The sequence below is a fragment of the Antechinus flavipes genome, chromosome 4 (assembly GCF_016432865.1).
Source record: "Antechinus flavipes isolate AdamAnt ecotype Samford, QLD, Australia chromosome 4, AdamAnt_v2, whole genome shotgun sequence".
NCBI lineage: Eukaryota > Metazoa > Chordata > Mammalia > Dasyuromorphia > Dasyuridae > Antechinus > Antechinus flavipes.
Genome location: NC_067401.1, coordinates 340,953,927 through 340,979,410, shown reverse-complemented (window position 1 = coordinate 340,979,410; position 25,484 = coordinate 340,953,927). Strand labels below are relative to the sequence as shown.

The following is a 25,484-nucleotide window of genomic DNA, read 5'->3' as shown; positions in this document are numbered from 1 at the left end:
TTCTTAAATGCAGAAATCTTTGCAAAATACTTTCATTTATTTCTGTGGTGATGCTTAGAAAAAGCTGAAATACTTCTATTCCTCATATTAAAAGAATCAGTTATTTCATATTAATGATTTCTAATAATGATCCCTGACAGGATATTAAGCAGAAGATGCCTGTGATGGAAGCACAATACAAGATTATTACAAGGACAGCACAACTTATTACAAAAGAGAGTCCCCAAGAAGAAGCCTGTGAAATACTTGCAACTATGTCTGGACTCAAAGATCAGCTAAACAAGGTTAACAATGAAGTTTTCTGTTTTTAATGACATTCACAGGGTACAAAAAATGCCAACCACAAGTTGCTTTCATTCTGTTTTTTAACACTGTTATATAGTGCTAGTATATTCATCATTAAATTTAAAAATCATTAAATAGAACTTTTTTTGTTTCTCTCTCTCCCTCATATATTCACATATATTTTACGTAAATATATGTATATATGTGCATTACTATATGTATATTATTTGCATATTATATATATTTAGATATCATATTCTTATATCACTTTGCAGTTTAAAAAGATTTTTCTCATAATATTCTTGTGAAGTTTATAGACTACATATATATATATCCATCTATTTGTTTGTAGTAATTATATAGCTAAGCTTTCAAAGATAAAAACACAATTATAAGACACATGTATATAAAACTGTAAAATATGTAAAATTCTTTACACATGCCTTTTGTTATCCTCACAAAAATCCTATAGAAGGATAAAAAACTTTCTGGCAGGGTCACATAACAAGGCGCATCTGAATCCATATCACCCTGTATTTAAAATCTAGGTCTCTCTCTACTACCATTCTATGCCTCACAAATAGATCTCCTCAGAGCCTGGCTCTTGAATGTTTGTCTGTGGAGCCTCAGGTACTGTAAAAGTACTGTCTTTACCCTTGCTATTACTGAGTTGTTTTAGTTGTATGCAACTCTTCATGACCCCATTTGGAATTTTTTGGCAAAGCTATTGAATGATTTACCATTTTCTTTTCCAGTACATTTTACAGATGAAGAAACTGAGGCATACTAAATTAAGTGATTTACTTAGAGTCACACAAGTAATAAGTATCTGAGGCTGGATTTGAACTGAGGAAGATGAGTCTACCTTTTTCTGGCCCTGAAATCTATCCACTGTGCCACCCAGCTGCCTATATTACCCTTAGTAAAGTAGCCTTTATTATATTAAGGACAATATAATTAAAAATTTTAATTGACTTGTTGAAGTGACTACCTGTATCAGTTTATAATCAAGTAGTGACTTTTTAAATTTTTATATAAGAAAAGATGAAGGATGAGCAGAGAATGAATGTAATGTAGAAGATACCCAAGTCTGGCCAGTTTCTGGATGAGACTAAAATGTCAAGTGTCCTTAGAATGTTTTATAAGCTATATTACCAAAACAATGCAAATGCTTTTTTTTCCCTTACCAATTAAACTTTGAAAACTTTAAAAAGTTTTTTTTTTATTTTGAAAAAAATTTAAAATTAGAATAGTTTTCATACATTATAGGAAGTATATTCAACTTTCATCATGTTATCAATTAATAATAATAATAACTAGCATTTATGTTGGGCTTTAAGGTTTGCATAGTGCATGTTATCACATTTGACCTTCACAATAGCCCTGTGAGGTAGTTCTATTGTCCCCATCACACAAATGAGGAAACTTAGTTACAGAGTGGTTTATATGGTATTGAAACAAACACTTGGAAAGTAGAAAAGTAGGCATATATGCAGATTTGGAGTGAAAGGCCTGGGTTCAAATTCTAATGCTCCTATATATCCTAATTTTGTGATTAAGTAATTTATATAATCTGTTCTTATCTATTTAATGAAGTAATGATTCCTGATTTGAGGTTTGTAAGAGAAAAGATGTATGAATGGTTTTGTAAACTTTAAAGCATTATGTAAATATTAGCTGTGATTGTTATATTATTAATACTATTGTCATTATATTAATTATATATACATGTATTTAATATATGAATTCTATATTAATACTATTACTACTACATATCCATTTAGGAACACATTATTTCTTTTGGGATAGTTATCCTTTGTTCATTACATTTTGCCACAATAGACACCTAATTCACATTTTAGTTCATATTAACCTTAAAACTTATTATATGATGAAAATGAAAACTATTTGTAAGCAACTGCAGCCAAAAAGGTCCCTAAAGAATTCATGAGTGCTGAGTTTAAAGAACAGACTCTCTGGAGCACATATACTGTACTTCTATTTAAAAACAAACAAAATTTCCAACCTAAAGCCCCCTGCTGGTTAGCCCTGTTTGTTTGCCTCTTACTTGAAATCTGAAAATAATTAAGGATTTGCTAACTGAAAAAAAAAAAAAAAAGCATTTGCATTGTTTTGGTAATATAGCTTATAAAACATTCTAAGGACACTTGACATTTTAGTCTCATCCAGAACAGTAAGAGAAGTTCAATGATTCTGGGAGAGTGCTAGCTCAGGTTTACCAGCAAATAACTATTCTTTAGATTTCTCTCCCACCTTCCCTTTAATAGTGCAATTCCTGCAGCTTAATTCAAAGAAATATAGAAATCTATTGAGGATCACATGAAGGTAAGACTTATGGATCTGTAAGTTCCAACTTGCAAAATCAGTTTATGATAGTAAATAAAGGAAATGTTATCTCAAGGTGGCCATGTAGTTTCCTTTGTTTTGGCCCTTTGCTATTGAATGAAATCCTTATCTTTTTATTTTTGAAGGTTAAAGAATGTTATCCTGCTTTACTTTATGAGACTCAGCAGTTGCTGATTCCACTGGAAGAATTAGAAAAACAGATCACACTCTTTTATGAGGCACTTGAGAGAATCAATGAAACTATGTCACTCCTTGAGCATGAAGCACAATCTACTGCCCTTTTTAAGGAAAAACACCAGGTAAGAAAAGGTGCCTTTTACTTGTTTATAAAACAACTTATATGATTTCTTCAAGAAACTAAAGTAGAATTAATGACTAATCTCTGAGGGGGTAGTTTAAACATTCCCAAACTATATTTTCCCTTCTTAAAAACTGTGGCCCTTATAAACCATTGTCAATAGAACATGTATATGAACCTTCTTCTTCTAGCAGGGGTGCAGCTTCACTGAACTATTCATATTTATACTCCTAGTCTCCTTTTATTTGGCCATGGAGAAAGGATAGTCTTATTATTTTAGAATCCAAAGAATAAACTCAGGGCTGTGGCCTCATTAGTGTCTTGTTCAAACTAATTAGTTCATAGGACTATATAGATTCAGAAATTGAAGTTCCTTAGAAACCACTGAATCTAATCCTTTCATTTGCTCGATGAGAAAATTGAGGCACAGAGTTATGGAAAGAAACATTCTTAGAGTCACATTGCTGGAAATGTCTCAGGAAGAATTTGAATCGATATCTTCCTGGTTCCAAATCAAGTACTCTTATCGACCATTCCACATTATTTCTACATTGGCCAAGAAAGACAGCATTCATATGATATATACACTCTATCCTTTGTATAATAAGATGTTCAGGTAAAATCCTTAGTTTTTTTTGCAATTAATTTGCATAGTAAAGTTTTAAAAAAAGAATAAGTAGCAACTCGTGTAGACATTTTGTTAAACTGTGTGTTTGTGGCTATAGTTCTAATTTTTAGTAATCTTTATTGGAACATAATTAAGAAGACAATATTGCTTTAAAACCTCCAAAGAGGATTTTATATTTGATCTTAGAGGTAACAAGAAACCACTGGCATTTTATTACATGGAGAAGGGATAGATGAAGAATCAGACCTGTATTTTAGGAAGATGAATTTGATAGCTAAGTACAGGATGCAAATAGGAGACAGATTAGGTTATTATAGTAGTACAGGTGTGAAGTATTAAGGACAGGCAACAGGATTGTGGCAGTGTCAGAAAAGAACAGAGATTTGTATAAGAGAGATTTTGTAAAAGTATCATCGATAGGACTTGGCAACAGATTAGTATGGGAATGAATAAGAAATTGATCATGAAAGAGGTTATGAGCTTGGGTGATTGGGAGGATAGTGATACTCTCAATAATTATAGGGAGGTTAGGAAGAAGAAGGAGTTAGGGGAAGATAATGAATTCAGTTTTGGACATGTTGAGAATATAATGTCTACAACATATCCAGTTTGAGAAGTTCAGTAAGCAGCTAGAGTTGTACAAGTATAAGGCAGGAAAGAAGTTTTGCTGTTATTCAGTCATATCTGATTGTGACTCTATTTGAAGCATTCTTAGCAAAGATACTGGAGTGATTTGCCATTTCTTTCTCCAGTTCATTCTACAAATAAAGAAACTAAGGCAAACAGGATTAAGTGACTTACCCAGGGTGGTCACACAGTTAGTACATATTTGAGACCAGATTTGAACTCAGGAAGAGGAGTTTTCATGACTCTAGGCTCAGTCCTCTACCCAATGAGCCACCTAGCTGCTTAGGAGAAAGACTAGGATTAGATAAATAGACCTGAAAATCAACTGCATAAAGATAAAATTGATCCACTAGTTCAGATATCTTGAATAGATCTTCTTGATGGACAGTGAGTTAGGCTCTGAATTAAAAAATACAACTTGTCATGCTAGGTCAAAAAAATGTTTAGGGGTATACTTAACATGAGAAGTTACATATTGTTATTGTCTCATTACAAATAGACCTGTCTTACCTAACCATATTGTCCTTCTATTGAGTATAGTTAATTATTTTATTCAATTAGTATCTGTTGAATGACACCATCTAGAAAAGAAAAAAAGTATTTCTAGGGTTTAGGTACTACTTAATCTAAGTCATGGTTCTTAATCTTTTGTGTGTTATGGATTCCTTTAAGCAACCTAATGAAACCTTTAAACATCTCAGAATTATGTTTTAAAAGCATATAATACATTATGTTAAAAAAGAAAATCAATTATATTCAAATATTGGTATCATATATAAATTATCTATAATATATATTATGTATAATATATATCTATATCTATATGACTTTATGGATCTAAGTTAAAAGTTCTCAATCTAAATGAATTTCTTGACAGAAAGAACCACATAGGTATCCAAATTCTATTCAAATGCATTTCTCACCACACCATCCTTTTCATTCATAATATTTCTTTCATTCTTAAACAGAGTCCCATTTAACATATCAGCAAAATAGTTATGAAGTCTTATACTACTTATACCATAACCCAATTAACATGTAATAATATATTTGTAACTTAATTCCTCTCTGATTTTCCAAATCTTCAAAACAGAAAAAAGTATTTTTTTTCAGTTTGTAAAGGAAAACACAATAATAAAGAGATTCTATCAATTATATTTGAATGCATCTCACAAAATAAATAAATAAATAACCCATTCATCCATTTATAAAAAAAGGTTTGCAAAGAATATTATGTATGTTCTTGCTAGCTTGCATATTACGATTATCCCCATTTTATAAATAAAGAAACTGAGGCTTGTTAGGTACACTCTGTCAGAGCTACCTGACCTCCCATCAAACAGGTTGAATTGATATGTTATAGAGTCACTAAAATAACTTTAAGTGACTACAAGTCACTGCTGCTTCTCTGCCTTTGAAAGTATAGAAGGTACAAATGATTTGATAGATCTTTGGTTCCCTGGGGATAATTTGCCTTTGTTCTGCAGCCTAGGTCTAGTTGGCAACAATCAAAAGATTCTTCAGTTTTTATAGAAGCATGGACATGGTTATTAAAAAAACATATTTTCTGTTTCTGGTTATTTCAGACAATTGTAACTTATTAAAGTAAAGGACCTTTCAGTACTTTATAATCTGATAGGTGGGTTCATTTCAGTAGTGTCTTTTTCATAATATGAGCCCTATTATTTGGACAAGCCAGAGTTTAAATGGTTATTATAATTTCTATTCTATGTTTGATTCTTTTACTTTATTATTTCTGCTGTACAGCTATATCAAATATAAGACAAAGGCACAATGTCAAAAAATATTTTTTGATATCTTATGTAAAATGGAGCAACTTTTAATGATTGCTAAATCCTTTGATTTAAAGATTGTTCTTAAGTTATTTTCAAATGAAGTATCTCTGAATGTAAATTAATCCATATCCTTTTAATAAGCTAAAACCATAATTTCTTGATCTTTCCCCCCTGAATTATAATATTATTTTCCCTTTATAGGAACTGTTATCTCATCAAGAAAGTTGCAAGAAGACTTTGACCTTAATTGAGAAAGACAGTCAAAATGTTCAGAAATTTGTGGCCTTGAGTAAAGTGTTAAAACATTTCGATCAGAGTGTGCTGCAACGGAAAGTTGCTGAGGTTCACGTTGCTTTTCAGGTATTTTATTATTTCTAGTTGAAATTGTCATTTGGGAAAATGTTGGTGACAAAAAAGCAGGGAAGAATCTATTATTGATCATACCTCTGATTTTTTCTTTCTTTTTTCTTTTTTTCTTTTTAACTATTGAATGGAAAATCAATATAATCCATGGCGTATTCATAGGCCTTAAAAAGAAGCTATCCGTATAATTATTTCTATTTACTTCTGGGCCATTGATTGCATTAAGGCTTGTGATAAATAATTTATTTTAAAAATGTAAATACTTGATTAGTGATGCCTACATAGAAACATGTTGCTTTTCTTATTAAGAAAATCTATTTTCTTTTAAATTTGTTATCAAGAACATGGTAAAGAAAACTGGTGAGTGGAGAAAGCATGTAGAAACAAATAGCCGTTTGATGAAAAAATTTGAGGAGTCCAGAGCAGAATTGGAAAAAGTCCTGCAGATTGCCCAGGTCAGCATAAAAGAAAAAGGGGATCCTGAAGCACTTCTGAAGAAACATACGGTAAATTATAGTCTTTTTTTTTTCCCTTGAGGCAGTTGGGGTTAAGCCCAGGGTCATATAGCCAGGAAAATATTCAGTGAATGAGACCAGATTTGAACTCAGGTTGTCCTCACTTCAAGGCTGGTGCTCTATCCACAACACCACCTAGATGTCCCAAATTATACTCTTTAATGTATATTCAGCTTGAACTATACGGGTAGGATTTGTTTTTTTTAACTGGACCTTGTTGGAATCTTTACAAATTGTTAAGTCATTAGAGTTGATAGAGACGATAATTATCTAATGTAGCATGGTTCAGTATCCTTGATCTGATCTTACAAGGAGATGTTTTGGGCCAAAATCTGAAACAAGGTACTAAGTAGAACTAATAGAAACAATGCTTGTGTTCACACCTTTAGAGAGCTCATATAAGCAAGAAGTATTTAAGTACTCATCGGAGTTCACAAGTATGGGAGATTCACAAAGTAAACTACCGGTATGTAACTTTGTGAATTCACACCTTCCTTGAAGCTCTTAGAGCCAGAGAGCACTATGGAAGAAAACGCATAATCCCACTCAAATATAAGAAGAAAGCAGAGGCCCAGTCAAGAGAGTTCAGCTGAATTAGATTGAGATGGGAGCATCAAGTGAGTTCAGCCAGAAACCCTCTCTCGGAAGAGGGTTACTTCGGGTTAGAGAAAGTTACTTCCGAACATTGACTGGGGTCGGAGAGGAGCAATCTGGGAGGAAGCCCACAAGCCCTCTCTCAGAGGCAAGACAGATTCACCTTTGTGCTGGCTGGGCTGAAGGACAAACCTTTGGATTTGGAGACATTCGGAGGGAGCTCTTGGAACCAAGAGGCTGAAGGACAAACCTTTGGATTTGGAGACATTCGGAGGGAGCTCTTGGAACCAAGCAGACAGATAGGCCCCTAAGCTAATCGGGCTATATTGGAGGCAATAAAAGATCTGAACTTTTAACACCTGGCTGCGTTTTGGGTGATTATTACTTTCAACTGAAACTAAGTCTGCCTCCAGAAAACCTCCTCCAGAAACTTGCTTGCTCCCAGAGAGAACCATTTTTATTTTAAAGAAGAAAAACATCACAGGACCTGTGTTTTCTTTTTTTTCTAGAAAAGTTCTAGGAAAGTAAGGAAATCCCTTTACCAGTGTAAATTGACACCAGCTGTGTAATTACAATTTTAGAAAGTGGTTTGGTACTATGAGATTCAATTACTTGCTCACAATTACATAGTGATCTGTGTCAGGAGCAAGGCTTGAACCTACATTTACTTTACTTTGTATCCACCATACCATATTCCTTCTCAATATAGATAGTCAAAAATAAAAGATGGGCCAAAGGAAGATGCGAGGAGTCCAAAGCAGAATTGGAAAAAGGTCTATAGATTATTCAATACCCTTCCAGAGTCTAAAGAGTCAAACTAATGGCAAATGAGAAGACTTTACAAAGGAAATAATTTAGTTATTTTCTCATTGGCTTGGTATCTTACCTTGGAAAGATGTAATTGATTCCAGATTAGAATCTTTAATGAAAAGTTCATAGAAAACACAATGTAATAGAAAATATTAAAACTGTAGAGATCAAAAAGAATTATTCAGACCTAAGGACTTGTTCCTTGCTTATCTAAGCAATTAAAAAACACAAAAGAGTTCTTTCTAAAAAAAATAATTTCAGATTTGTGGAAAAAAGTCTTTAGATTACTTAAAATCTAGCAAAGTAGTGCTATTAGTGAATACTTAAAAGGCATGATATCTCAGGACATTTATTAGATTTTGAACTATCTTTTTCCAGTTTTGAAACAGGCTATCATTTATCCTTACCAAATATGAAATGAAAACTATATTATCATTTCTAATTGAAGATGGCTTTGCTTAACTTTCACTTTGAAGACATGCCCTGGGTCCTGTTTAACCAGGGGTATGTATGAATGTGTTGACAGATCAACCTCTGATCCATGTTTATGGCCAATAGTTTAAATGTGTGCACTGACAATTCTTGGCTAGGAAAAAGAACAAAACATTAAACAAATTTCAAAAGAATTTTATTTGGGGGAAACCGAGTTTGCCAGACTGGAAGTAAACTTGTGGACCCAATTTTATCACTGATTAGTATGGGCCTTTGATCTGCTATTTTGTTTCCTACTTTGACCAGATTATCCCTCCTTAGACAGCCTAGTCACCCCCTGGTCTCAGGGTTCATTGTATTGGTGTTGGTATTAATGTGGATACCAGATCAGTTTAGCACAAGAACTCAGTCTCAGCCTCTTCCAATAACAAGGATTATAGTCAATGTTTATTTCCCAAGTAGATTTTTATATAAGTACCTCCTTTAATCAGCATACATTATTGTTGTTGCCCCCTTTCTTCCAAAGCAAATATGATGAAATACTTTTGTATATATGAACAAACTATTTCTTTTATCTTTTATTTTGAGAAATGGGGCAGAAAATCTTTGAGGAAATGCTTAATCTTAATGGAATATGAGGGTATTAGATATTTTATTGTCAAGAATAAGGGATTGTAAATTCTGATTCTGACTTATATTTTAGCTTTTTTGACTGGCCTTTAAAGAAGAGACAGGAGATATAAATCATTGTCCTAAGTTTATGGGTTAATAATCTCTCCTTATCTTTTAAACTGCCTGCATGCTTTACAACATGGGAATTGTAATTATCGTCAGCCCTCCTCACAAAAAAGAAATAGAATGTATTAGATGAATTCCAAACACGGCATCTACTGATTCTTAATTGTGGCTAAATAAAAGTTCATTGCTCATGTGAACTAGTGAAGAGTTTATGCTAATTCATGTTAAGAAACTTTATTGCTTCCTTGAAAAACATATTATGGTCACTTTAATTTCAACTGGTTTCTATGTTAATAGAGATAAATAGATGCAGCTCTTAATTGTCTTTTTCCTCTCCACAATCCCTGAATCAGGAGTTTTTTAGTCAGCTGGATCAGAGAGTACTAAATGCCTTCCTGAAAGCTTGTGATGAACTAACTGACATCCTCCCTGAGCAAGAACAGCAGGGTCTACAGGAAGCTGTTAGAAAACTTCATAAACAATGGAAGGTGAGTAATTATGTGAAAGAAATTCCATTTGCCATGACTGAAGAGTGACAGACTGAATATATTAAAACTGAATCCCAGCAGAGCAGGGGAATAATTTGCAACAAATTTCATTGAAAAATATAATATCTAAAATATTTAGAAAATTGACACAAATATGTAAGATTCAGAGCCACTTCCTAATAGATAAGTGGATAAGGTTTTTTTTTAAAGAAGTGCAAATTATAAATTAACACATGAAAATATCACAAATTGCTCATATTGAGAAAAATAAAATTTTAAATATCTCTGGAAGATTTCATATCACACCATTCAGATTTAGAAAGATTATTTTTAAAATGTTAATAGTTAATGCTGGAGGGACTATGGAAGAATAGGTACAGTAGGCAGTGTTGCTAGAGCTGTGAAGTAACACAGCAATCCTGAATATCAGACTGGAATTAGGCAAGAAATATGACAAAACTGTCTATCAAGTAATCTAATCACGGGACTTCCGGCCAAGATGGCAGAGAGGAGACACATAGCTGTGTAAGTTCCGCGTTTTCTCTCACTATCCATTTCATTACAAGCCTCTGAATTAATGTTTGACTGAAAAAAACCCACACACAAATAGTTACCAAGAGAAGCCATCCTTGAGATTCGCCAGGAAAGGTCTGTTTTTGCTCGAGGGAGGGGACGGTTTTAGATTGGGAGCAGGCTGAGGACAGCGGCAGCGAGAGCACGGGAGCAGACCGGGGAGGGGGTGGGGTGTGATCACAGCAGTCTCTGTGGGGGGAGCTTTGCTACAGGACTGGATATTTTGCCCTGGCAGCAAGTCAGCAGCCCAGCAGAGAAGCTAAAAACACTGGAGGGGGAAGAGGGAGGGTGAAGAATACAACCCCAAACAGCTGGAATCTCTCAGGACCTGGCCACCCCTCCCCCACAGTGTCTCAGCACTTCTCGGAGTCTCAGAGCGCAGACACAGCACAGTCCTGCTAGTGCCTCGCTGCTGCCCCTGCAGTCTGTAGAGAAAGCTTGGTAACACCACCCAGTCCCTCCCCCAAAGAAAGCAGTCTCCATTTAGGGTTTTTTCTTTTTTTTCTTTGCTAGTTTGTCTTTGATTTTTTGACAAAATGAGCAAAAAATTGAAGAGGACTTTAACCCTTGACAGCTTCTATACAGATAGAGAGCAGACTCTAAACCCTGAGGAGACTAAAAACAGATAGTCCCCAGGTGAATCCCCAAAGGAGGAGATCATCTGTTCCTCAGCACAGATGAATCTCATGGAGGAAATTTAAAAGGCTCTCACAAGAGAGCTAGAAGAAAAATGGGAAAAGGAGAGGGAGGCTTGGCAAAAGAGCCTGGAGAAGTCATCCCACTCATTTAAAGTGAGACTGGATAAAGAAATAAAATCCTTGAAAAATAGGATTAGTGAACTGGAAACAGAAAACAGTTCTCTAAAAAAACAAAATTGGCGAAATGGAAAAAAATTCCACAGAACAAAAGAACTCAATTGGACAATTAGAAAAAGATTTTTAAAAAGTGAGTGAAGAAAATATAATCTAATCACCCAAAGACAGAGTATGCGTCTTAAGAAATTCAAAGGCAGAGGAAAAAAAAAAAACCAGTTAAATATATGCCATAAAGAGCAACACCCTAAATTTTTTTTTGCTAAATTTTTCTTTTTGCTTCATTTACATTTTCTACTATATTTATCCCTTCTCCTCTCTGAGAACCATACATTACAATAAAGAAGGAAAAAAGGGAAGAAAAACATTCACTCAGAATAACTAATACATCTGATATTATGTACCATACCTTAGGGTGTGCAGGACACTTTCTAACTGGGAAATTAAATTTATTTTCTATATCTTGTTATTTCAATTCAAATCTCTTGCATCACATTCACCACTGTTGTGTTCCCTTGCTCTTTTCCATGAAATGTAGGATCTCCAAGGGGAAGCCCCCTATCACTTACTTCACCTGAAGATAGATGTGGAGAAAAATAGATTTCTAGCTTCAGTAGAAGAGTGCAAATCTGAACTGGGTCGAGAGAACAAATTGGTACTACAGGAAGGCAGTGAAAAGATCATTCAAGAACATAAGGTAAGAATTTGGATCTTGTAAAAATGAATGCTAAAAATTTTCATTGCATGTAACTGGGAAAAAAAAAACCCAAAACCTATTTTTAAAAATTTAATTAAAAAATATAAGGTATGTCTTATGCACCACCAAGTGGAAATTAGTGGAATTTCATGAAGTTCACCAAAGGTAACAACCTGTGATAGTCTGGCATGAGACCAGAATGACAAAATGGCCCAATTTCCCAAGGGAGAATATTTTTGTTTTCTATACAAATGTAGACACTTTTTTGTGGATTCTTAAATACTATACTGATAGCTTTATCTGTTTCTCATTAGATTTTCTTCAGTGACAAAGGACCTCATCATCTTTGTGAGAAAAGGTTACAGCTGATTGAAGAGCTCAGCCTGAAACTTCCAGTCCGGGACCCTGTGAGGAATACACCACAAAGCTGTCAAGCCACTCTCAAAGATCTTAAATCTATGATTGATAGCACTTATAAGAGTTTGATGGAAAATCCAGATAAATGGAAAGATTACAAGACCAGGTAAATATGTCTACAATTCTAGCACATTGGCTATCTTAATTTTGGTACACATTAACCAATTATGTGTAAAGAAACATTCTCCATTGCCTATAGTGTCTAAGGTATTTTGCTATGGAGAAATACAAAAACAGATAAAACAAAAGGTTTCTGTCCTTGGGTATCTTACAGTCTGATTAGGGAAGATGTCTCGACACATGTATAAAAAATAACAATATTACATAAATTTTATTTTATTTTATAAATAGGTGAAAAACAGGTGGTGTGATTTTAACTTTCTTATATACATTAATATTGCTATTAATATATTGTAAAACCTCTAGTAGATGCATTAATGTTCCATTGTAGAACCATTTATAGCTTGGAAGTATCCCTGGTTCTTCAAGGATACCTTAGAAGATGACAGCGATTTGGAAAGAATTGGATAGGCCTAGTGACACACCACATATGCCTGTTGCCCAAGGATCATATTAGCTAATTTTGAGGTATATCATCACATGTTGGCTGCAGAGAATTGAGTGCTTATGCCATTGCATATCTAGAAAAACCATTTTGGAAGCTACAGTTTGTTGCTTACTTTAATAGAAAGAGGATCCACTCTGATGAAAATCACAAGTTCTCAAAGTACCAAAAAAATAATAATACCTCTATGTAGCACATGGCATTGACAATACCTTGGAATTAAGACCTTGACCACCAGACATATTAAATGATAAAAGTATAATATGAGGCCTCAGGATTCCTTTCAGTATTTGGATTCTTTACCTCCTATTCATTGTTCAGAAATTCTCTACCCCTACAGAATTTGACTCCCCAACATTCTAGGACCAGTTAAAATATTACTCCACCCAATATTGTGAAGATTGAACAAGGTCAACTTGTTTGATCTAATTTCAGGTGATTGAGATATATGGAAATTCTAAGAGTAAGGCTTTTGCCTCAATTAGACCCAGGCCCTGAGGGTAATCTGCACCTGAGTGAGATACCTAGCTCTGACATATAGTTAAATAATTATACCAGTTCATCTTCCATGCACCCCAGTAGTAAGGCCAACCTTGTGAAAAAGAGACTCCTCTTCAGAAGAAATGTTTATTGAAATGTTAACTGAATTTGTTTTTTTTTTTTAAGTAATATTTGAATAATTAAATACTTATGTAGCACTTATAAGATGATGATTGTATTGTTTTAGATTTTCTGAATTGTCATCTTGGATATCTATAAAAGAGAAAGAATTGCAACTGATGAAGCAGGAAGCCAAAGATACGACCACATATGGAAAATTCAAACTTGCTGCAGAGGTTAGTTCCTGGCCTGTATTTGCATATCTGAAGATTTCCTTTATCTTTTCCTTTTCTTGACTAGACAGTATCACAATGTTTTTTTTTTTTTGGTATTTTTACTTTTAATATGTAAATTCCGATAGAATATGATGAATGAAAAACCCAAGATCAAGTTTTTAGGTAATTAATAATAACTTTATCAATTAGGCTAGCTAATGATCCTTAGGATAACTTTTGTGAATGTTTTGTTTTTCTTGAAGCTTCAAATTTAGTTACAATTTGCTCCATTCAGATTTCACATTAGTACAGTGTACAAGGTTTCCTGTCATTTAGTGATTCAAAAACTGAAATGTTTTTCTTTAGACTTTTATATTTAAAGAATCTTGCTAGCTTGTTGTTTTAAGTGATACCCAATGTTACAACCTTATCTTATAGTCTATCTATTTCAATTTTTAAAAATGTTCTGACATTTTGGTATTCTGATATTTTCACAATAGTTTTGCATGCATACTAATTTCTTTACTATCTGTGAGATCAGTCAGGTGGATTTTTCCCATTTCACAGAAAAGGTCTAAAAAGATTATGCCTTTCAGCAAATGATTCTTTATTTACAATATTCTCTTGTTTCAAGATAGCAAAATTCCTTTATAAAGATTGTTGCTTTGAAATATTTCAAAGTCTGGGCCAGAAGTTTAAAATCTGGAGACTATATTAAAAATCAAACACTTGTGAATATCTGGGCTGAGACTATCTCTACCTGTAGAACTCTTAACACTCATTACAATTTTGTGAATATCTGCAAGCCTGTTGTTTTTAAAAAGAGGAAAGACTTAGGGATGGTAAATCCTTATCAAAGCTTACAGAGACAGAGGTGGAATTTAAATCCAAATTTCTTCAAATCAGTAAGCAATTTTCTGATGTTTCCTAGTTAAAATGATAATTGATAGTTCCATAACACTTTAAATATGAAAAATGCTTTGTATATATTATTCTGTTGTTATACCTCATTATCATTTCCTAAGGTTCTTCAAATATTATTATCCACATTTTACAGATAGGAAATTGAGTCAGAGAACTTTGGTGATTGACACATAGCTCAAGTTACTGTATACCTCTCACAATGGGATCACAGAAAAAAATTTTAAGTACTCTGTGCCCACATATTCTCTTCTATTTTCTGTTTTGCCATGCCTTATATTATTCTTCTCTCCACTCAGCATATTGAGAGAAACTGTGTTTTCCACAAGGGAACACCAGCATTGTTTTTAAAAATATGGGACTTGAACCCAGCTTTTCCACATTCTGAAGTTAACCCTTTATTAAATTTCATTTATTTCATTATATTATTATATTTCAGTATAATTAATAAATATGAAATTGCTAAATTCAATCCATCCACATCTAAAAGATTGTAATCTGTTTTGTGTGCATTAAGCAAATTGTAAATATAGGGTAAGAAGAACTCAGCTAACATTTCTCTATAGTATCTGAAAATTTTCATTGGAAAAATGGACACAAATGAAAATAAATATGGAATAGATATCTGGATTTTCTTATACCTTCACAAGAAATTGTCAACAATTTAATTAAAATTAAACAAATTAAATTTACAATAAAGTTAACAAATTACATGGTTAACAATTTAATTCAAAACATGTGACTAATAATAAGTGAACACAAATTCCATTCTCAAAGAAACTAGTAGCAGGAAATGCAAATATACAGCAATAAAAGGGAGAATGAAAAGTACAAAGATGGAATGTAAGAAATAGGATTGGATTAGACTTATCAACTAATGTCAACTAATTAAGGAAGCTAATGGTAAAATTGATAAGAGAACTAGACTAAAATCAGGAAAATCTGAGTTCAATCTTATATCACCCTGGTAAGTCACTTAACTCTGTTTGCCTAAGTTTCTTCATATATAAAATGAGGAGAGGGAAATGACAAACCACTACAGTATCTTTGCCAAAAAAATCCCCAGAAGAGTTAAAAGGTAAACAACAAAATAACAATAACAAGTAAAAAAATAACTGCAATATTAGTGTCAGTAATTGGGACAATAATAGCACTAACAGCAGAAATAAGCATGTTATAGAGAGGAGCAAGTTTTTTTGGTGGGGAGATGATGAATCCCATTTTGAATATAGATTTAGATCTAAAAATGTCTTTAAATGTCATCTAGTTAAACTGCTTCTTTTTACAGATGAAAAACTGACTTTCAAAGAAAAACTGAATCCAAGATAACAATAGGGCATCTAAACGAAACCTTCCGGAACTCCATTGGAAATATAACATAATCTCTGGGGAGAGGTTATAGATATAAATATATTAGATGTCTCAAAAACCTGAGTTGAGTTTGAAGCTTTCATAGCCTAAAACTGTATGAAAACTTTTGGAATACATTGGAGATTTGACAGTTAATTAGCATAGACATGATAATCAAAATGATAGGATTGTATAAAATCACTAATAGATGGACTATAGCAGAAAGAGGACCAACAAAAGTACCTGGAAATAGTGAGAAAAGTGGAAGGAAGAGAACCATGGCAAGAAGCATGACCATTGTGTCAACTGTCCCTTTTGTCACACTTGACCTCAGTTCACAGATTTTTTTTCTTTTAATTTTATGTGCAGGAAATTAGAGATGAGATGAACAAACAAGGAGAGAATCTTGGTTGGCTAAAAGCTAGACTGAAAATTCTAACTGAAGTTTCTGCTGAGGAAGAAATTCAAAAGCAGAATGATGAACTCTCAAAACTCTCGGGTGACTTCAAGGGCTTCACAGCCTTTCTCTCAGAGGTAAAGTTATATATTTCCATAATGTGTTATTTTTTCCCCTTTAAAAAATTTTAAGAGTATTTTATTTTTCCAAATACATGCAAAGATACTTTTCAATATTCACTTTTGCAAAACCTTGTGTTTTAACATTTTCTCCCTCTCTTCCCTCCTCTTCTCTCCCCTCCACCCCCTGCCAAGACAGCAAACAATCTGATATAGGTTAGATATGTAATGTTTAGATTTTTTTGAAGGCTATGCTAATTTCATTATATAGAGTTTTAAAACTCAAATCAGAGTAGAAAATAGCATTATGAAAAATTTGTTATTAATAAAGAGATTGCCAAAGCTTATTTATAGGATTTTTTAAAATGTGCCCCATTACAACATTAATGATTTAATTTTAAAATTATACAAATGTTTATTTTCTCCCACATGTTCCTCTATAGGAAAAATAAAATAAAAGTTAAATCACTTGTAATAATAAGTATTTTGGGAATTTTGAATTTTTAAAATTAGAGAATTTTGAAATTTTAGCTGTTTCTAGGTTAGAATTAAATTAAAATTAATTTTCCATTTCTACAATGACAACAAACTTCAAAATATCTTATAGCAATTTATGTGGCCTTCCTTTAAGATATATATTATACTTTATTTTCAAGTGTCTTCCTATTCTTTTTAGTTTCAAAAGTTTAGCGAACTATGAAATATATCAATTTTTATTTATTTAAGGGGAAACAGTAAAATGTTTATAACATCTTACACTTATCCTTAAAAAGAATGACTTTGATCCAGTGGAAGGTGTCAGATGAGATTTTTTTTTTCTGAGTCCTACATATTTAAATAAAAATAATATTTTTTGCTTGAAAGTATAATTAGAAACTTATAGGTATGCTATATAAGAACAAAATGAAATAACATCTATTTTATCTTAATTATTAATATTCCTAAAAGATTTTAGCATACATTAATTCTATTCAATATTATATGGATCATAAATTTATTTGTTGTTGTTTATTTTAGGTTGAAAAGATGCTTAGTGCTTTAGGGGATCGTGTCCAGTATAAGGAAATTGCAAAAAGCTCCCTTGAACAGTTAATTAGCACTTCCAAAGAATTTCAGGAGCAAGCAGAAAAAATCTTGGACACTGAAAACTTATTTGAAGCTCAGCAGTTACTGCTACACCATCAGGTAAGATATATCTTTCACTTTATTGTAACTTAGGGATGACACTGTGGCACAGTAGATAGAGCTCTGGTCCTGAAATCAAGAATCCCTGAGTTCAAATATCTCCTCAGATATTTGCCCAGTAGATACTGGGCAAAGTCACTTCTTTGCCTCAGTTTCCCCTTTGGAAAACAATAGGGATATTAATAGCACCTATTCCCAGGGTTGTTGTGAGGGTCAAATTAGATAAAAATTGATAAGGGTTTTAACACAGTGCCTAGAACACAGAAAGTGCTATATGTGTATCATTAACAATAATTATAACTTATATAGTAATTATATTATAATTGTATATAAATTTATATTATACTATGTTAACAATAACTAATAAATTATGGCATATTATTAATCATATTATAATAATGATGATTATTATTTCATTAATGAATTAAACCCAGAGAGATATAGAAGAACAGATGTGTCAATACTTGATCCACTGGTCCTGTATACATGCAACATACAACACTCTTCAGAAGGGCCAAACAAGAGAAATATTTTAAAGAATAAATAAAACTACAATAAAACAAAAGTAATGTTATATTTTAAAATGAAGTCAATATGTGATCCTCAGGAATTTTTACATAAGGTTTCTTGGCCCTATTTCTGAGTTTTGACTCCACTTGGGTAATTCATCCATTCAAAATATATGGGTTGCATGGTCAAAGGATTTGGAAACATTCTGCTCTTAGTTGAAATGTTTCAGTTGATACTGAGAAATATCTTCACATTAAGGAACCTGGTGATGATAAAAAGGAGAAGAAAATAAAATGCACCAAATTTGATATTAACTTTGAAAACCTCCTTTGATAATGCAATTGGTGTTGCCTCTAATGGAAAAGAAGAATGTATGGAAACTACTTACTGCAAGCTCACTATGCTAATTTAATTATATTAAAAGAGACTTTTATGGTTCCTTTTTTTATCTGACTCATTTCCACTATCTTTTTTTCTAATTCTTCCATGAACAAGTACTACATATTGTCATACCATTTGCTAAGCCTGGAGTACCCCTTTTTCAATTCTACCTTCAAGGCTTCCCTTATTCCTTGAAATTTTCTCTGACTTCCCAGGCATAGAAGGATTACAGAACTTGTCCTTCTTATGCACTGATCAGTCTTTACTTTATATAATGTTTGTATGATTTTTCTTCTTTTTTTTTCTAGAGCATGAATTCTTGAAATAAGGACATTTTATTATTCATACTCCTTTCTTAGATCCCAATCTTCATCTAGCATGGCCTCTATACACATTAGACACTTATATGTCTATAGAATAAATAAAAAAAAGGCAGCCAAATGAAGCAGTATATAGCGAGTGCTGGGCTTGGAGTCAGGAAAACTCATTTTCCTGAGTTAAAATCCAACCTCAGACACATGGTAGCCGGGTCACTGAACAAGTCACTTATTCCTATTGCCTCACTTTCTTTATGGGTAAAATGAGCTGGTGAAGGAGACTTTAGTATCTTTGACAAGAAAATTTCAGATGGGGTCACAAAGAGTTGTACATGACTAAAAATTGACAAAACAACCAAAAGAATAAATAAATGTCTTGTTTTATATAAAATAGTAAGAATTTCAGGAGGACATGCTCTTTTGTTCTAACTCAGTTCTCTAGATGTGATCCCAGAAATGAGAACAAAGTAAATTCTTCAGAATTTATGTACGCTAATCTATTAATCAATAAAGTACCTAAATATTTTGATTATGAATTTAAGAGAAAATAGAAGCCTAGAAAAAGCCTAATTGATTTTTAACAAAAGTAAATTTTAGTTATAACAGAGTAGATATTTAAAAACAAAACTTTAATTGATGTTTTTTACATCATATCTATTTCCATCTGCCCCCACCTTCTCTTCCAGAGAACTGTCCCTTATAGCAAAGAACACAAAAGAAAAGAAAAGAAAAGAAAAGGAAATATTTAATAACACATCTAAAAAGAAATCTGATGCTATATATGGTACTTCATACATATAATGCCCCATTTTTACAAAGAAAATGGGGAAGTACCTTTTCATTTCTTTTTTTTTGCGGGGAGGACTGAGGTAGGAAATATATTTTCCTAGCATTTAGGGTTGGGTTTTTTAATTTGTTTTTTTTTTTTTTTTGTTATTATTCTTTTCATTTACATTGTTCCAGTTATTTTGAAAGCAATAAGGTAGTTTAATGGATAAAGCACCAATCTTGGAGTCAGGAAGACCTGAGTTCAAATTCAGCCTTAGATAAATACTAGATGTGTGACCCTAGGCTAACCCTGTTTGCTTCAGTTTCTTCATTTGTAAAATTATCCAGAGAAAGAAATGGCAAATCATTCTAGTATCTTTGCCAAGAAAATGCTAAATGGCGTAAACTTTTTTAATGGATGCAAAAAATAGGTTTTTATTTTTATAGATTTCACTCTTAACTCCTAAGATAATAAACAGGTCAGTGAGTGTTTTAAAAATTAATGTGCAAGAAATGAAACTTTGGTTGCATATTGCTCCCATTTATTTAATGTTATTAGTGTATTGATTAATAGGTTTGGGGTTTTTATTGGTTAATTTAGGGAACCATACTTGTAGTTATATTTTTACCTTTCTGAAAAATCCTTGTAGATTTTTTTTTACAGTTTCTATAGATTAATCACACTCCATGAAGAATTCAACTTGGATTAGGGCTTCTATTTGTTAAGCAGTAAAGGAATCTCTCTCTCTCTCTCTCTCTCTCTCTCTCTCTCTCTCTCTCTCTCTCTCTCTCTCTCTCTCTTTCACACCCACACATGCACACACACTTTTTATTTTCTAACAAAGGTTTTTATCAAATGCCTTCCAAGATAGACCTTTTGACACAATTTTTAAGTGATACAAGTCAAGCAATGTTGTTTTTCTAAGGGAAAAAATTCATTAAAAATGTCTGTCTCTAGCTAATGTAGACTCTTTATTACTATTAAAAGTCATTCCCTCCCTTGAAAGTATAGTTCTTGCCCACACCTGCGTGCTTCTGTATGCACTTTTCTATCTTCTGTACAAGTGTGGGTGGGTACTTCCCTTGTTAGCTGTGGGAGAAAATTAACATGTATATCCATCTGTTTAACAATTTCTTTCAGCAAAAGACCAAGAGGATGCATGCAAAGAAGAAAGATGTCCAAGAGCAGATTACTAGAGCTAAGCAGGGTGAAGGTGGGTTGCCTAGCAGAGTCCAAGAAGAACTGAAGAAACTGGAGAATACTTTAGACAACATGGAGCAGAACAGGGAAAAGCAGGAGCGCCGTTTACAGGTGAGACTTAAGAAAGCAATTGCCTCTTCAAAAGTTCTAAGTAAAAAGATGTTAACCTATTGTCTAAATCTAGCCAGCTATTTTCAATTTGGCAGGATACAAAAAAGGGATAGATATTTTCAATTATGATTTTTCTGTTGCAGTGTATAATTTAATTTTTGTAATCGATTTGCTATTTCCCTCCCCCCTTCCTATTTTCCCTTATTTTTGTTTTCTTTCTTCATTATTCTTTGCCTCTCAGTTCTAGTAATAAATTAATATTTCCTATGCAGAAAATGCCTTACAAGACATCAAGTTCAGTTCTTCTTTTTTCCCATACATGAGGGGCAGAGAAATTAGTCTCTACTAGAGACTAGACATTAGTTTTTCTTAGGATGTTAGTGTATTAAATTGGCAACTGAAAAAAAGTACATGGAATTTAAAGGTTTGCAACTCTCCAAAATAGGGTTCATGTGAAAACGATTCCTTGGTAGTATTCATTAATTTATAACATTATATTATTTAACTTTTTTCCCTGTAGGTGACAATAAGAAAGTGGGAGCGCTTTGAAACAAACAAAGAGACAGTGGTCAGATACCTTTTTCAAACAGGGTCCAGCCATGAACGTTTCTTGAGTTTTAGCAGCTTAGAGAGCCTGTCTTCAGAACTGGATCAGACAAAGGTATAAGTGATATGATGTAGCCCTTTGTTAAGTGTTTAGTTTTGAATGGTACCTTGTTTCTCTCCCTCCATCCCCCCCCCTTTTTTTTCAGGAAAAAGAAAAACAGCACACTTTCCAAGACAAAACAATGAATGGTTGTTAGTACTCTATATGAATATCAAGAAACGAGTTATTATTCTGGCTAGTTGATGATGTTCTAAAGTATTAAGTACTAAGGTAATAAGGTACTAGGTACTAAAATGGTGTTACCAGATATTAAGAGCAGATACACCTTGATTTACATTTTATGGGATTGGCAGGGAGGATGCTAAGTTCCATTCACTTCATTCTGTTCACACACACACATACAGACACAGACACATATATTTTGCTGAGGCAATTGGGGTTAAGTGACTTGCCCAGGGTTATACAGTTGGCAAGTGTTAAGTGTCTGAGGTCAGATTTGAATTCAGGTCCTCCTGACTTCAGGGCTGGAGCTCTAGTCATTGTGCATTCTAGGTGCTCCCCTTCTGTTCATATTTAAATGACGTACAGAATACCTTATTTTTAAGAGAACTCAGACACTATCCTTCTCAATTCACCCCATGGCTAAGAATCTTCCTTTGCTATATAACTGACAAGGAATTATCCATCCTCTTCTGTAAAACCTCTAAGGAGGAGGAATGTTCCATCTATCTAGAGGTGGATAGAGACATTCTGTTATAATTTTGGATACCACTAAACATTAGAAAGATTTTCTTTGCATCAAGCCTAAATCTATTTTTTTTTTTTTTGGAACTTGTACTCATTCTGCCCTTTGAAGTCAAGCAGAACAAGTCCCTTCCATATCACAGTCTTCCAAATATCTTTTCTAGCCTAAACATATTTTGCTGCTATAACTGAGCCACAAATGGTATGAATTCAAGGACCTTCCTTATCCTAGTAAATAATTGGATTCTCTCCATATTATCAATGTCCTTTCTAAAATCAATTGAGACAATATTAGTAAAGTGTATAGTACAATTCCTGCCAACCACTAAGTACTTAATAAAAGTTTTCCCCCTTTTCTTCCTCCTAAAATATGGCACCCCAAATGGGACATGGTGATACACATATCATTTTACCTGGGCAGAATACAATAGGATTATACTATAGCCTGTGATTTATCATAGAAGTATGTGAATTTGTTAGAACAAAGACCATTTTCCTTTCTCTCTAAATATTCCATTTGCTTATTTAGTTATTATTAGGAAGTTTCTGTCTCTCTATCATTAAAATATTTATATTAACACTTTTTTTTTTTTATAAAACTCATACAGATTTTTTCTCTTATATTTCTATTTTAGCTTGAGGGTGTATAGGTTTTTAATTTTTCATTTCATGTCACACTATACTGTGCCATATTATACCCTGCCATATTATACCATGCTATAATATATAACAAACATACCATACCATATAATGCCATGCTATATCATACCATGCCATATTATCCTATCATAATATCATAATTATGCCCTGCTAATTATCATTAACAAAATTATTCTGTGGGGAAAACTATGGTGGTAAATACTATTTGGCATAAAGAAAGAAAAAAAGGCTTGTATATTATTGGGAAGTTGAGGTTCTCCTTTGGTTCGAGAGTCAAAAGATACTACCGGATGTGATATACTGATTAATCATAAAAAATCAAAATGACTATATTTTAATGGATCTGAAATTATTGATTAAAGATATCAGTCATTTCAGAATTAGCTCTTTGTAATCAAATCATTTTTTACATGATTAAATAGCTAATAATTATGAAGAGTAAAAATTGGGGGTTCTGTGTGAGACTACAGCAACTATAAGCTTGACCTTTATAAAAAACAAGTTACTTTAAAAGAAAAGCAAAACCACACCAAAACAAACAAACAAAAAAAATCCTCAGTTTTTTTTTAAGAAGCTATGAGACACTCATGTAATGTAAATGTTAATTGTGATAACACTAGTAAAAATGGGGAAAAGAATTAAAGATGTTAAATTTATCAACATTTATTTGAGAAATTTAACCAATGCCAAAAATTCATTACTTTTAGTAAGTTAAAAGAATTCAAAAATCATGTCACTCAATAAATACTTAATCTTTTTTTGAAGAGACTCGGGAGATAAGCACAAATTAATTAGAAAAATATTATGAAGAGGATAACATCAGAAAGTAGCCAGGGAGAGGATATCCTGAATAAAGATTAGGGTAAGAAACCTAAGAATATATGTCAACAAAATGGAAGATAAGCAGACTTAAAATGAAAAAGTTCTGCTTCCAATCTTATTGCCTTATATTGTTTTCAGCAATCATAAAACCTATGATACTTGTATTCTATCACCTGCTTTTCACATGAACTATGTTTGAAAATGCTAATAGCACTTGAGACGCATAAATAAGAAAAATCACACCAAATACATATGCTAGAAATCTGTGTTGAAGTCGATACTGATTGGGAATTTATAACAAGATATTCTGGAGGTGCAAAATTGTAATAGAATAGCAAAGATCCTAGACAATTTTTTATAGAATAAAAATGATTAAAGAAATATCACCAACATCTGAACCATATATTTGTTTTGCTCATATATAAATAAGACTGGTGTGTCAAGATTATTCTTGCTACTAACATGAAAAGGCTTCTTCAGATTTTCCCACATTCACCATTTTATTTGGCAATGAAATGAAAGGAATAGGGAATATATGGTACCACATTTTAAAAAATCACAAACCATAATTATAAAAATAATAATCAACATATAAGAAAGATCTAATATATTAAAAACCTAAGCACATTATACTGTATTTTTTAAACCAAAAGATATATTAATAAATGATAAACAAGGCCAAAACTGTATTTCTTCTGCATCCTTTCCTGAGTCTATTTGAAATTCCTTTTCCTTTCGTTTTTTTTTTCAAAGTTTTATTATACACACAAACACAGAGTTTGATTTTTCCTGACCTTTATTTTTTCATCACTTCTCTTAGATATGTTTTTATTTCTTTGAACTTGTATTTATCATCATATAGTTCAATAATATTCCATTATATTGATATAATTATGTTGATATAACACAATTACATTGATATAACATAATTTATTGGGAAATGCTTTCATTTTTATACATTGATTAGATTCTCAAGTTTGGTAGAAACCATTTAAAAGGAAAAAGAGCTGGTATGATTACAGATCTTTTTTTTTTTTTTTTAATTTCTTTGGCCCTTATGAGCTCTCCTTTCTATGTTTTACATTTGTTTAATTTAGTTTCTTCTTTTTTTTATTATTATTAGATTTGCTTGTTGTTGATCTATTTTGCTGTTATTTACTGTGGTGATCTTTTTCTTCTTCTTGACATTAACTCAAAACACAGCCAGGTGATAAAAGTTCAGATCTTTTATTATCCCAATATAGCCCGGTTAGCTTAGAGGCCTATCTCTCTGCTTGGTTCCAAGAGCTCTCTCCAAATGTCTTTAAATCCAAAGGTCTGGTCCTTCAGCCTCTGCCTCTGCTTTCTTCAGCCTCCAGCCAGCTCCAATCTTCATGTCATTCCGGTGAAATCTCGACTTGTAGCGTCTTCCTCTCTGAAGCTCTCCGACTGGCCCATTGGCCTATTTATGCTCCTTCCAGAGAGAGGAATTACGGGTAGTTCTACTTAGTACCTTGTTTCAGGTTCTGCCCAAAACATCTTTTTGTAAGATTAGATCAACTCTAACTACTTAGCAGTTAGTAAGGATTCCA

General features: G+C 32.7%; 1 protein-coding gene across 1 annotated transcript in view; it reads left to right on the top strand.

The window, feature by feature from the left end:
- Positions 1-25,484, top strand: part of SYNE1 (spectrin repeat containing nuclear envelope protein 1) — a 593,997-nt gene that overhangs the window by 224,427 nt on the left and 344,086 nt on the right. Inside the window, exons 20-31 of the mRNA XM_051997964.1 lie at positions 141-284; positions 2,778-2,951; positions 6,203-6,361; positions 6,706-6,870; positions 9,807-9,941; positions 11,865-12,023; positions 12,338-12,546; positions 13,733-13,841; positions 16,461-16,625; positions 17,625-17,792; positions 20,910-21,080; positions 21,601-21,741. Of these exons, the coding sequence (XP_051853924.1) occupies positions 141-284; positions 2,778-2,951; positions 6,203-6,361; positions 6,706-6,870; positions 9,807-9,941; positions 11,865-12,023; positions 12,338-12,546; positions 13,733-13,841; positions 16,461-16,625; positions 17,625-17,792; positions 20,910-21,080; positions 21,601-21,741 (1,899 nt within the window). The remainder of the gene's footprint in view (positions 1-140; positions 285-2,777; positions 2,952-6,202; positions 6,362-6,705; positions 6,871-9,806; positions 9,942-11,864; positions 12,024-12,337; positions 12,547-13,732; positions 13,842-16,460; positions 16,626-17,624; positions 17,793-20,909; positions 21,081-21,600; positions 21,742-25,484) is intronic.